This window comes from Pogona vitticeps, chromosome 9, assembly GCF_051106095.1.
Source record: "Pogona vitticeps strain Pit_001003342236 chromosome 9, PviZW2.1, whole genome shotgun sequence".
NCBI classification, from domain to species: Eukaryota; Metazoa; Chordata; class Lepidosauria; order Squamata; family Agamidae; genus Pogona; species Pogona vitticeps.
In genome coordinates, this window is record NC_135791.1 from 8,607,621 (window position 1) to 8,621,032 (window position 13,412).

At 45.4% G+C, this 13,412-nt stretch overlaps 1 protein-coding gene across 1 annotated transcript in view; it reads left to right on the forward strand.

Moving 5' to 3' along the window:
- Window positions 1-13,412, forward strand: part of ASAP3 (ArfGAP with SH3 domain, ankyrin repeat and PH domain 3) — a 56,163-nt gene that overhangs the window by 23,885 nt on the left and 18,866 nt on the right. Inside the window, exons 6-16 of the mRNA XM_072980261.2 lie at window positions 692-815; window positions 2,805-2,890; window positions 3,111-3,186; window positions 4,374-4,460; window positions 4,722-4,831; window positions 6,043-6,112; window positions 8,186-8,273; window positions 10,034-10,082; window positions 11,046-11,233; window positions 11,557-11,690; window positions 12,859-12,953. Of these exons, the coding sequence (XP_072836362.2) occupies window positions 692-815; window positions 2,805-2,890; window positions 3,111-3,186; window positions 4,374-4,460; window positions 4,722-4,831; window positions 6,043-6,112; window positions 8,186-8,273; window positions 10,034-10,082; window positions 11,046-11,233; window positions 11,557-11,690; window positions 12,859-12,953 (1,107 nt within the window). The remainder of the gene's footprint in view (window positions 1-691; window positions 816-2,804; window positions 2,891-3,110; window positions 3,187-4,373; window positions 4,461-4,721; window positions 4,832-6,042; window positions 6,113-8,185; window positions 8,274-10,033; window positions 10,083-11,045; window positions 11,234-11,556; window positions 11,691-12,858; window positions 12,954-13,412) is intronic.

Here is a 13,412-nt window from a genome sequence, read left to right on the forward strand (position 1 = left end):
GTTATGTCCAGGCAGAGATAGGAGAGACTCTTGCCTGAACATCTGAAAGTTAGTGTCTGTCATTGTAGACCAGGCGTAGGCAATGTGTGGGCCTGGAATTCCTAGGATGGACTGTGTGTCCCTGGATGATGAGAGATGGGGCTCGAATACACCCTTGTATTCAACCATATCTGAAATATAGCAGGGTCTACTGCTTACGTACTGCCCCACAGCACTTAAAGCACTCTCCTGCTGGTTTACAAGTTAATTATGCAAGCGACACATTGCTGGGTACTCATTTTACTGACCTCAGAAGAAGGGAAGGTTGAGTGAACCTTGAGCCGGCTATCTGGGATTGAACCCTGGGTTGTGAGCACAGTTTTGGCTGCAGTACCGCAGTTTAACCACTGCGCCACAAGGCTCCTGTGTTTTGTGTCTGTGTGTGTTCCGTGTGGTCAAGTTGGACCTGTTAGGGTTTTCAAGGTAAGTCAGATATCTAGAGAGGCTTTCCTGGTTCCACTCCCCCCAAGTGAGTTTCCATGGCCAAGTGGGGATTTAAACCTTGTTCCCCGGAGTCCTGGTCCATCACACTGTATCCACAACACCACACTGGGAATCCATGCTTCTTAGAAACTGGCCGTATAATAATCTTGGAGGAAAAGTTGGTGGGTGAATGGAAATGAAACAAAATTTTAATATTTTTTTTCTCTAGAGCAAAGCTGGAAAAAGAGAAGGAGCGGGCCAAGATTTCTGGAGTTGTCCCGGTAGAACTCTCAGCAGAAATTACTGAGGATCTGCAGAAGGAGCGCCGCGCTTTCCAATTTCAGATGTGTGAGGTAGGTATCCCCATGCAATTACGGTGCATAGGCTTATTGTGAGACTGAAAGTTTGCTTTAACCATAAACACTTTGCTGGATCCTACATTGTCATTTTGTCAAACGTTTTTCAGCATGCTTGCCCACTGAAGTCTCAGTCGAACTTCAGCCTCATTCTCATGATAGTGGCCAAGCTTGATCTCTCTATAGGTAGTTTTGCAATAATTATTCAAATTCTGGTAATATCCTATTTGGATTTTTGTGAGCCTGCCTTTGAAAATGATCTGGACTCTTCCACAAGTTCAGTCATTCCCAACCTTGGATCTCTAAAAGTTGATGGATTTCAGCTCCCCAAACTGCCAGCCTTCATGGTTAATGGGGAGTTCTGTATACATATAAAGTGCATGGCTTTTCAGGTGAGGTCGTCTCTCTCCCATGTTTTCAAATATCTTGCATGATGAAGAGATCTAAAGATTCTGAATGTGTGCCTTTTCGATGGTCTAAATCCATTATCGGGGTTTTTTGGTATAAAAAGAGAGTTCTACAGCGGTGCCTCGCAAGATGATGTTAATTCGTTCTGCGAAAATCGCTGTCTTGTGAAAACATCGTCTTGCGAAATGAAAAAGCCCAGTGAAATGCATTGAAACCAGTTCAATGCGTTCCAATGGGCTGAAAACTTACCATCCAGCGAAGATCCTCCATAGAGGTGGCCATTTTCAGTGCCTGTAAGGCAGGGAATCCGTCCTGAAAACACAGCGGGGAGCCATTTTGCACAGTGGGTGGCCATTTTAGAACTGTCAGCTGTTTCAGAATCATTGTTCAGCGAAAAATCGGTTCCCGAGGCAGGGAACCGATCATCGTTAAGCGAATTTTCCCCATAGAAACATCATTTTGCAATCACAAAAGCGATCGCAAAAACTTCATTGTCAAGTGGTTTCGTCGTTTAACGAGGCAATCGTTAAGCGAGGCACCACTGTGTTATGAAAATAGGGATGTACTTATAAGATGAAGCAACACAATAGTTATGGGGTTGGCCTGGGACTTACCAGAGATTCAGGTTCTACTCTCCACTCAACCATCAAACTAATTAGGTGACATTGTTGCACCCCCTCTTAGCTTGACATACACTGCAGAGTCACTATGAGGACAAAAGTCAGGTGGAGAAGGATTTCTGCTCCATTTTTTCCAACTTTGTTGAACCTAAACAGTGTTTACAACGAACCAATCTTGTTCAGCGTTTGAAGAAAGAAACTGAAATGCATCACTAAAGCTAGGGAAGAACAATCGGTCTGAGAAATAGTTGCATTACCATTATCCGTTAAAATGGATTCTGTTATCATTCTTTCTTTGACTCACAGACATAAATAGCAACCATTATCATTATATAAGGCAGGAGAAAAAAAATCAAAAATACCTTGATAGGCTTGAGCACTGGGCTGAAAATAACAGAAGGAAGTTAAACAGGGACAAGTGCAAAGTTCTACACCTAAGGGGGAAATAAAAGCCCAAATGCACAAAATGTTACAAGAGGGGACATACGTGAGTCAGTAATACTATGAACAAGAAGGATCTTAGAATTGTTGTAAATCACAATCTGAATATGAGCCAACAGTGCAAGGTGGCTGCAAAAAAGGCCAATGCTGTTTTAGGCTGTATTAATAGAAACATAGTTTCCAAATCCCATGAGATATTAGTCCCTCTCTATTTGGAACTGGTTTGGCCTCATCTTGAGTACTGGATCCTGTTCTGGCCACCACACTTCAAGAAGAATGCCAACAAACTATCAGTGTAGGGGCCGGGGCATCTAATGCCTGGCAGATGGTTGCTGCTTCATTCATCATTTTTACAAGCATTCTTCCTTGATGTAGCACCAGCAGCTTAAACGGGAATCTTCAAGTATATATTTAAGAAAACTTTGCTTCTCTTAGGCTTTTGGTAACTGAACAGAATTCCTTTCATCTTCAGAGATTATAACTAAGGAAGGATGTTTGTCTGTTTCGCTTCATCTAGTACCTTCTGAAAGCTAATGAGTGCCAAACAAAGCAAGGGCCAGACTTCCTCCAGAGCCTTATCAAGTTCTATCATGCACAGCACAAGTGAGTACAAGTTGGCATTTCCTACTGGTAGCCCACATCGCCTTCTGTGATGGGGCGCTAAATGTCAAGACTCTCAAGGCTACTGCATGTGTGTAAATATTAAAGCTTTGTTTCTACAATGGTCTAACCTAAATTCACAGCGTTTTTTTTTCTCTCTCTTTTTCTTTCTGTCCTTCTAAACATTTCTTTGCTGGTTTGAAAAACACCCACCCGCTCCCAGCTTCTTCCAAGATGGTTGGAAGGCATCTCAGAACCTCTATCCATTTATTGAGAAGCTAGCAGCATCTTTACATGCAGTAAGTCATTAACAGCTCTTTTGTTAATGTGTGTCCAAGTGACTGCAAACTTCATTTTTTAAATTATTGACTCAGTGTTGGTTTACCCCATCTTGGAGCACCTGAGGCCAAGTCTCTCCCACAGCACAGAAGGCCAGGCCCAGTTCTTCCCAGGACCCCCAACCACTCCCCCCTCTCCCAGGCATTCTCCTCCCCTCCTCTAATTGCCAGTTCAATACACCCCCTCACATCCCCAAAAGCTTCCATGGGACTAGAAGTTGGCTCAGCGTAAGACATGAGGTTGTTTTGCATGTGTCACGATCCCCACGCGGCCTCTGCTTGCCACCAGTTGATTACATCGATGTTCTCTATTATTAATGATAGATGTCCAAGCCATATGTCATTTTAAAAAGAACCAAATAGAAATTGTTTATTGTTACAGATGTAGATACTTGAAGCAGCATTGTTAACTGTTAACAAACATCCTCCTTCATCCACTCTCTGCCACCACTATAACGCTGAAACTCCCCAGACTCTCTCACCCAATCTAAAACTTCAACTATCTAACTCCCCCTCCTCCTGCTGAGTCTCTTATTTCTCGTGAATCTGCCCCTCCAGAACGCCCACTGGTCTGTGCAGATATCCTATGAATATTCATGACCTGGGCAGACACCACAGCAGGTTTCAGCCCTTTGGGCATAGTGGAAAAACTCTGTATACAGTGGTGCCTTGCATAGCGATGATAATCAGTGCAGCAAAAATCGCTGCAAAGCAATTTCTTCACTATGCGATATTAAAAAGCCCATAGGAATGCATTGAAACCCCTTCAATGCATTCCTATGGGCTTCAGACTCACCTTTAAGCGAAAATCCTCCATACGGCAGCCATTTTTGCTGCCCGATAACCGAAGAATCCGTCCCAGAAAACAGCGGGCGGCCATTTTTTTTACCCATCGGCCATTTTGGAACCGCCGATCAGCTGTTAAAAAATCATTGCTGATTCCATAGGGAACATCGCAAAGCGATCACAAAAGCAATTGCAAAAAGTTAATCACTATGCGATTTTGTCGTTAAACGGGGCGCCCGTTAAGTGAGGCACCACTGTACTATCAAACCCTTCAGAATATTTTTCTTAAGATTGTTCTTCGATTCCGGTCCTGTGTGAGGCCTTGCCTCTGTGCCTCTCATGGAGGTTTCCGGTCTTTCCAGCTTCATCAGGCTAAAGAAGAGGAAGTGAAGCAGCTCACCCAGATCCGTGATTCTCTCCGAGGCATCCTGCAGCTGGAGAGCAAAGGAGTAAGTCTTCCATGAAGCCTCCTTGCAAGAGATGAAACGAGGGGCGGATACTTATCACGGTGTGGTGCGGTGTGGAGGACTGGGCTTGCAGTGTTGTTGCTGGCACGCTGGGTTCTGTGTCCTGCCTTCTCCCGTGGGTGTCCTCTTGGAGGAGGACAGGGCAGGGCAGGGGGAAGCCCACGGCACTGCTTCTGATGGGGTACGTTGACTTGTGGGTCTGTACTGCGGAACATGGTGTTGTATGTGTTTTGGCAAATTCAGGAAAACCTCAATAGGAAGAATTCCGGCAGTGGATACAGTATCCATCAGCATCAAGGAAACAAGCAATATGGAACTGAGAAGTCTGGCTTTCTGCACAAGAAAAGTGATGGGTAAGAATGACCCTAATCTTTCGGCTGTGTCTTCGTTGCGTAATGGTCAAGCAGGGTCATCCTGGAGCTGGGGCTTGCAGGAGCGAAACATGCAGCCTGCTTGTTTCGCAGGCACAGCAGATGGATCTGCCACCCCGGTCAGGCTCTGAGCTTGGCTTTTTTCCAGAGCTTTTCTGCCGTTCTCCTGATAGGGAAAAAAAGTGTTTTCTTAGCACCTGGAAGCTATCCCTGGTGTACTGGAAAGTATTCAGGGATGGCTTCCTTCTGAGCGGGCAAGAAAAGCCATTAACGTTCACAGAAATTCATGTCTCGATGGAGATGAGAGTGGACATATACAGCTTGCATATGTTGGACTGATAAAAGCGGCCTGCAGTTTTTTAAAAAAAAAATTCTTTCTTTTGGGGTGCTGATTGAAAGCATTATCATTATGAGAGCCTGTAGTTCAGAATGGACTACTCCACCAGGGTGGTTAAGGTGACAATTCCTCATAGAAAGCCATGCCTCTTGTTCTAAGCACTGATTCACTAGAACAATTCAGCAGTGTTTAGGGCTGGTGTTTCACACAGGCAAATTTGGCACTTGCCCTGTCCACTGAGCATCATCCATCCATCCATCCATCCATCCATCCATCCATCCATCCATCCATCCATCCATCCATCCATCCATCCATCCATCCATCCATCCATCCATCCATCCATCCATCCAATTCTTACACCACCCATTTAGCAAACTGCTACTTTGAGCAGTGTACAATAAAGTAAAGCAAATATAATAAGAACCAATTCAAAAATACATGATGGTTTGAGTTTTGTTGAGTGTTCTGCCTTCAGTGGGCAAGAGTGGCAGGATATGGGGGAGCAGGGAGTTTGTGTAGCCTGCATTTCAGTGTTTTATATTCTTTTTGGAAACCAAGTGTGGAAACTTCCACTAGGTTTGAAATCTGCTTCTTTTTCATATTCCTCTTTGATGCCATTCATTTTAGGTAATAATCAGCAGAATGTGGCTTTTCTTTGAGGTGACCTTGTCCGCTTCTGTAAGAGCTACAAATACTGTAAATGCTGTAAAAAGAAAGAAAGCTACAAGCCGATGGGGATAGGTGCTTTTTGTCCCAAGGCGGATTACACCATACTTTGGCTGATGGAGAGCTATTTTATCCTTTAGTGGAGATGATCCATCCAACCAAGTGCATTTGTGCTGCCTCTCTTTCCTAGGATTCGGAAAGTGTGGCAGAAGAGAAAATGTGGCGTCAAGTATGGCTACCTCACCATCTCACACAGCACAGTAAGTGGGCTTACAGGGTGGGGGTGAAATTTGGCACTGAGAGTGTGTTCTCTGGCCTGAAGACCACGAGGAAGTGCCTGCTGGCTTCCCTCCTCATGCTGACGTGCCCACTAGCCACACTCCTTTCTTGCTGATGTCCATATGTGGCTATGATGAACATATCCAGATGATGTGTGAGAAGCATAGTCAATAGACGTTTTCCCAGTGTTGTCGTTAACATGATGTCAAATCACTTCTGACTCATGGTGACCCATTTTCCCAGTCATCATTATCACATGTCGTCAAGTCAGTTACAACTTAATGACAACCCTTTCCAAGGTTTTCTAGGTAGAGAATGCTCAGAAGTGGTTTGCCATTCCCTTCTTTTTTTGGGGGGGGGGGACACCCTGGGACTGTGCAGCTTGCCCAAGGCCAACTAGCCTGGCTCTACTCGCTGGAGGCACAGTGGGGAATCAAACTCCCAACCTCAGGCTCCACAGTCAAAGATCGAAATCACTGAGACATACAACCAGCATTTGCCCAATATTCATGACTTATTTACTGAATGCTGAAGAAAAGATGATTTGTCCTGATTTATCATAAACGGTATGATAAATAGGACTTTGTGCTCTCCATCATGGTGTCAGTTTCCCCCTGTATCTCAGTTTCAGAGCAGGAATGAAAAAGGAGTGGAAAGGGGGTGGAAAATATTGCATCTCTCTAGTCTCATTAGACTGTCTTGAAGTTGGGGAGCAGTGGAACTCCAGCTGGAACGGTGGGGAGGAATTCATGGGTGAGGGTCAGAAGAGAGAATATGTTAACAGAGATGCTAGACTAAAAACCACAAATTCAGGAGAACCACAGAAGCTAGCAGGATTCTCTGTCTGGGGGGGCTTAAAACAGGGACTTCACCTCAAAAATGAAGTCAACATGAAGCTTGGCAGTGATCAACAGGAACAGGGTTCAGGCAGAGAGAAAGACACAGCAGGAAGATTCACACAAGAACAACTAATACGACTGTTGTGCATCATGTATATAGTTTCTGGCCAGGCTGACGTGATCTGGCCCCTTGTTAGTTATGTGTCCTGCCTTGCCCTGATCTTAATCTTTGTCCCCTTGGCTGTTCTTATCTGATGGTCCAGAGCCAATGCATAGGAAGAAGATGGGTGACTTGGTTTACAAGAATGCAGAACATTCTCGTAAGGTGTTTCCTCTTTCAGACCTCCAGACAATCCTTGTAGCATAAAAACAAAAGAGGCTAAATCTAATCTATATGGCATCTCTACGGAAGGGCTATCCTCCAACACGAATCTTTAACTGGGATATTCATGTCTTCTCTGTAATTTTGGTAGGGGTCATTTAGACCTCTCTTCCCGTCATTTCCTCTTGGAAATCAGTCACTTGAAGCCAGAGGCGATTTTGCTACAGCCACTGTTTTTAACCTATCCTTGGCCTGGCACGTTTCCCAGTTAAACAGGCCTGTGCATGTCTTAAGAGAAATGAGACTCTTCAGGGGTTCTGGAGAAAGGCCTTGCCCGTTTGGGAACAACAGGTAGTTCGCAAGGGAAGATTTCCCTGTAATTCCAGTAAGTAGACAACTATACAAATTCTTTGTGTTCAAGGTGCTGTAAAAAGACAGAATTACAGAACCAGAAGAGGGATAGAAGTATTAAGCATATTTTTCATGCTCAGTTGGAAGTGTTTACTCTCATTTCTGCCAAGTTTAGTCTCATTGCAATTATGGTGCCCAAGTGAGTTCTTGAATCCCCACTTCCAATCCACCACCACCTTTAATAAATACTCCAAAAGTGAACCATTGAAATCAATGGGAGAATTATGACTATTTAGACACTCTCAATTTTGAAAAGCTGAACTCTGCTTAGATTCAGCCACTAATTTTGACATCTCATTATAGGCATTATTTCATATTGTATTGTTGTATTATTGCAGCCTGTGGGGAAAATATGATTAATGGTCACCATACAGATGTTGTTACTGAATTAATAGGTTAATTTATCAACCCGCTGTTACTTAGTAAACAGAGCCACCTGGCAGGTATGCTAATCTGTCGCTCCAATTTTCCTCCCTCCACAGATAAACCGACCTCCTGTAAAGTTAAATTTGTTGACCTGCCAAGTGAGGCCTCATCCAGAAGATAAAAAGTCCTTTGATCTCGTAACACGTATGTTAAAAAAAAAAAAAACTTTACGCTATGCCTGGATCTTTTGTTAGTTTCAGCCCAGTTTTTATTCTTATTTATTGATTCATTCTATCTAATTTCATTTTGTGTCTATGCTTATGTCTAAAGGGACTCAAGGCAGCTCTCAGTCATTAAAATAAGAGTAAGGTTAAAAGCACAATATATTATTCAATTAAAACAAACATCCAATAGTGTAAAATTAAACATCTGAAGATGCTAAAAGAATGTGTTGTTGTTTAGTCGTTGTCGCATCCGACTCTTCGTGACCCCATGGACCAGAGCACGACAGGCCGTCCTGTCATCCACTGCCTCCCGGAGTTGGGTCAAAGTCACGTTGGTCGCTTTGGTGACACTGTCCAACCAACATTAAAACTGTGTTTTTAAAAAAATGTCTTTACTGATCATTGAAAGGACAAGAGGAAGAAAGATTAATCTAGCCTCATAGAGGAGGGCATTTCACATCTGGGATCAACCAGAGAGAAACCTTCTCAGGTTTCCGCCAAACCTGCCTGTGTAGGCAGTGGAACGGAAAGAAGGGCCCTTCCTAAAAATCTTAGGACCTGAGAAGTTTCATACAGATCTCTAGACCCAACCAGTAGATGGCTTTATAGGTCATAACCATCACTTTGAACTGGGCTTTGAAACAGACCAGCAGCCTGTTGTAACAGGGGAATTATATCCTTCCCATAACCAGCTCCAGTCAGCATCTAGGCTGAAGCATGTTGAACCAGCTGAAGTTTCCAAATCATCTTCTAAGACGGCCCCATAGGGAGCATATTACCATCATGCGAGCTTGATGTGACAAGTTCGTGTGTATCAGATGTCTCAAGGAACAGACTCTGCTGGAGAACCGGCTGTAACTGTGCAAATGTATTCCTGGTCACTGCAGAGAGTTGAGCATCCAAGCTTAAGGATGAGTCCATCTAAGCTGTAAGCCTGAGTGTTCAGGGGAAGCATAACCCAATCCAACACGGGCTGATCCTTATTTCTTCATCTGCCTTTCAATTGACTATGAGCACCTCAGTCTTGACTGGAGTGAGTTTCAGTCTGGTCGTCCTCATCTAGTATCGGCATGGTGGCTTTGACTAGTCTTGGTTGAAATTGGTGGAGTAGCAAGAAGGGGGGACAGGACAAGCTGTAGCAAAATCACAGTGAGGTCTTAAAGCAAGGCAAGGCAACTTGACTCCCTCCAAATGTCTCAGACCAAACTCCCATAATCCCTGACCGCTATTGCCCTGGCTGGGAAGGGCTAAAACATCAGAACGGTCACCTGGGCCAGTAGGAACTGTAGCGGTTTGCTGGCCTGTGACTTTGAGAATGGTGGCAGTGATGGAAGGAAGTTAAAATGCTCTGTAACCCACACCCAATGGCTCAAGCATAATACATAAATTAGATGAATAAGCACATTTCCCATACTTCTTCTTTTAAATTCTAAAAACTTTTGTGGTGCAGTGCAGTACTGCATCCAAAAATCTGCTTGTAACCCGGGGTTCAATCCCAGGTAGCCAGCTCAAGGTTCCCTCAGCCTTCCCTCCTTCTGAGGTCAGTAAATTGAATACCTAGCTTGCTGGGGTTGGGTGGGAGGGTAGCCTGCATAATTAAATTGTAAACTGCCCAGAGAGTGCTTTAAACGCCATGGAGATATATATAAGCAGCACACTTTAACATAAAACAACAGATTTAGATATATATTTTTAAAGGTACATGTTTCTTTCAACTCTCCAAATCCCTTCTCTTTGTAGACAACCGAACGTACCACTTCCAAGCAGAGGATGAGCGAGAGTGTATTGTGTAAGTTCTTGACCATATCTTCGCTGTTTTAGAGTTGATAATTATTTTTTTAGAATACAGCTCCTCAGCTAGCATGGCCCACAGTCACGATGCAGGGGGTTTCTGCACGTTCTTGCCCAAAAAGAAAGGTCCGGCCTTGAAGTTTCAGTTCTCACGGTGGATGATTTGGCAGTTTGTGCCAGTTCATCTTTCATGTGAACAAGTGTTTGGCGCTTCCCAGCCCCACCTCCTCTGAGGGGTGGCCACTCAGAGGCAGCATCTGGAGGAAGTGGGGCAGGGAAGCCAAGGTGCTGCCCACTGGAGATGGTGGGTCTGTGAAGCACTGAGCACCAGTTCAGACAAGAAATGAACCAGCATGAACCCACAAACTGCAGTTCTTTCCCATCTCTACCCCAGTCTTTTGACATGGACTGCATGTCATGGAATCTCAAGAGCCAGCCTAGCTGTACAGTCAGGTGCTGTACTCCAGAAACATAAAGTCTCGAAGCTCTGAGATTTGAGTCGGCATAAAACCCTCATTCATTCCATTGCCCTGTGATTCTCCCTTCCCAGTGCTGTCATGGAGGGAGGATTCACTGCAGCAAAGAGCAGGCGCGCTTTGATCAGCGGGGATGACAACGGGACTCGATGACGCCAGCAGGCTCCCATCTTCAGCCTCGCTGCCGTAGCTGTTGGAACAGATTTTCCAACAAACATATTACCGTTCTGCGCTCTCCCAGTGTTAGAACGGACCAGCTTGGTCTTGACCACAGCCCATGAGCGGTGCGAATGTTCTGCTCTGGAAAGAGATGAGAACTGTTAGATGGGGACCATAGGCATGGATGGATCCAGCTCCCTAAGGAAAGGTTTGAGGCTGTTCTTAGAGACGTGTCCAGGGAAGCTGTCAGGATGAACGTCTGTGCTTCAACATTGCACGGCTGTATCGGCATAGGTCTCTGATTGGTCTTCTCTCCCATTGATCAGGTGGGTGTCGGTGCTTCAAAACAGCAAGGATGAAGCTCTCAGCAATGCTTTCAAAGGGGACTTGGGAGGCTCTGTGCCTTCGGCGGGAGGCGTGGCTGACAGTGGGCTACAGGAACTCACCAGGCTAATTATTGGCGAGGTGAAGAACATGCCAGGCAACAGGCAGTGCTGTGACTGTGGCGCTCAAGGTAGGTTGAGGAGGGTTGGGCCCTACCAGGAGGTATTGCTACAGGGACAAATGCATCATCCTCTAGCGCAGAGGTCCCCAGCCCCCGATCCGGGGCCCGGGACCGGTCCATGGCCTGAGCCAGACTGGGCTGCAAAGCCCCACCCTCTCCCGCACTCCCCCCCAAAGCTGCTTTGCACATGCGCGCACGCACCTGCGCCCACTACGCCACACTGGGAACCGCCAGAAAAAAAATAGAAATGTCAGGCAATTGATGAGTCAAGTGGAGGGAAGGAGATGTCAGGTTTGCGCAGCACCTCTCTGTACTCAGCTCCTCTCTTGTAGACCCCACTTGGCTATCGACCAACCTTGGCATCCTGACGTGTATTGAGTGTTCAGGCATCCACCGTGAGCTGGGGGTTCACTACTCCCGCATCCAGTCCCTGACATTGGATGTTCTCAGCACATCTGAACTCCTGGTAAGTGCTAAAAATGTCACGGGAGGGAATGGCTCTTTCCTATTTTCTTTTCTTTCTTTTTTTCCGTCACTTTCTCTCTTTTATATCAGTGCCAAGGTTGCTTCCTCTGCTGTATTATTAAATTTCTTTGCTTCCCAAAGGCTTTTGGTGCAAATGGAGGAAGCCAAACAGCACAAATAAAGCATTGATGGATTTACCGCTAGCCTAGATAGATAGACAGATCAGGGGCAGCCTTACTGCAGGGAGAGGGTGGAGAGCAACCTCAGGCAATAAGTGTTGGAGGCTACCGGTAGCACATGCGCACCACCCAGCTGCTCCCCAGAAGCCCCCTGGCAGTTTCCCTTCACTTGGAAGTCAGACGTACGAGTGCCACGCAGCCTGTCCAGTGAAACAGGCCTGCCTTCTCTGAGGGGCTAAAGGTCAACATCATATCACCAATATAAAAGTAAGGTTGGCCGGTTGACGTCTATATAAGGAGCAAGGAGGGAACACTGCACTGTTCTTGACCTCCAGCAGCAAAGCGGATTAGGCCAGCTTTGGTTTAAATATCCAGGGAAATTTCTGTCGAATACGAGGTCCTATGGAACTTCTGGTTCCAAACCATTTGAAGCTTTAATCATGGGTGCCAACATCTTGTATCTGCCCAAAAACTATCTAGAAGGCTCCTCTTTCCCATTCTGGATTGCCATTTTCCCCCCTTGACTTGCCACTCAAGTTGGGCTTGCAAGACAGAAGATGCTAGGAGCATTTAGTTGCATCAATAGTCATTGGTTTAATGGTTTGTAGGAGGAAATTCTACAATAAATGTTATTCTCCTTCCTGCCAAAGTTGTCACACTCAACTGCATGGACTATCGTGGTTAGTGTAGAAGTAACTCTGAGACCAAGAGTTAACTCTACTCCTTTGTTTGCCAGAGGCAAAAGCACCCTCACCTGCTTCCGCATCCTGCCCATGGTTGGTTTGTTAGCTAGTTGGATGGCTGTTCATGGCAAACGGCACCATTCATAGGCATCTTTTTAACTGGGCATGGTGGGGGCAACTTGCTGGGGCTAGGGATCTGCATTGGAAACATCCTCCTTGATGCATGTGGGGCAAGGGGGGTTCCCTTGGTGGGGGGCTACTATTGCTATACTTTTAATGGTGACCGTTTCCTTTTCTTGCTTTCTAGCTGGCAGTCAGCATAGGAAACACCAAATTTAACGAAGTAATGGAGGCAACCTTGCCAACACAAGACAGTCCAAAGCCCACCTCCAGCAGCGATATGTAAGTAGAAGCTGGAGTTTATGGCTACCAGGGAGGGTATGAAGCTCCATCTGCTTAGTCTGGAACAAGGAGAAGGTGAACTGGTATTATCAGGAGATGCCGTTTGGTCTACAGAGCACAGGCAGGGCACAGATGATGGCCCTTCTGATGTTGTTGGAATGCAAATCCTATCCTTCTTAACCAGCATCGCCTGTGGTTTGAGATGAAAGAAGTTGCAGTCCAACGCGACTACCTGTTGGCCTCCTGTACAAAGGATAAGACTTGCCAAAAGCTGAGCTAGATCTCCCAAATGACAAAGAAACTCAATATATTCCTCTGCAGAGCTTAGAAAAAGTCATTATATGGGATACAATGTTCAGAGTCCCCCAACAGTGTGAGAGATTCTGGACATTATTGTCCAAAAAAAGGAGATTTTTCTAAACCTCTGTTCCTCTAGCGTATTAGCTCTATGTGTATGCT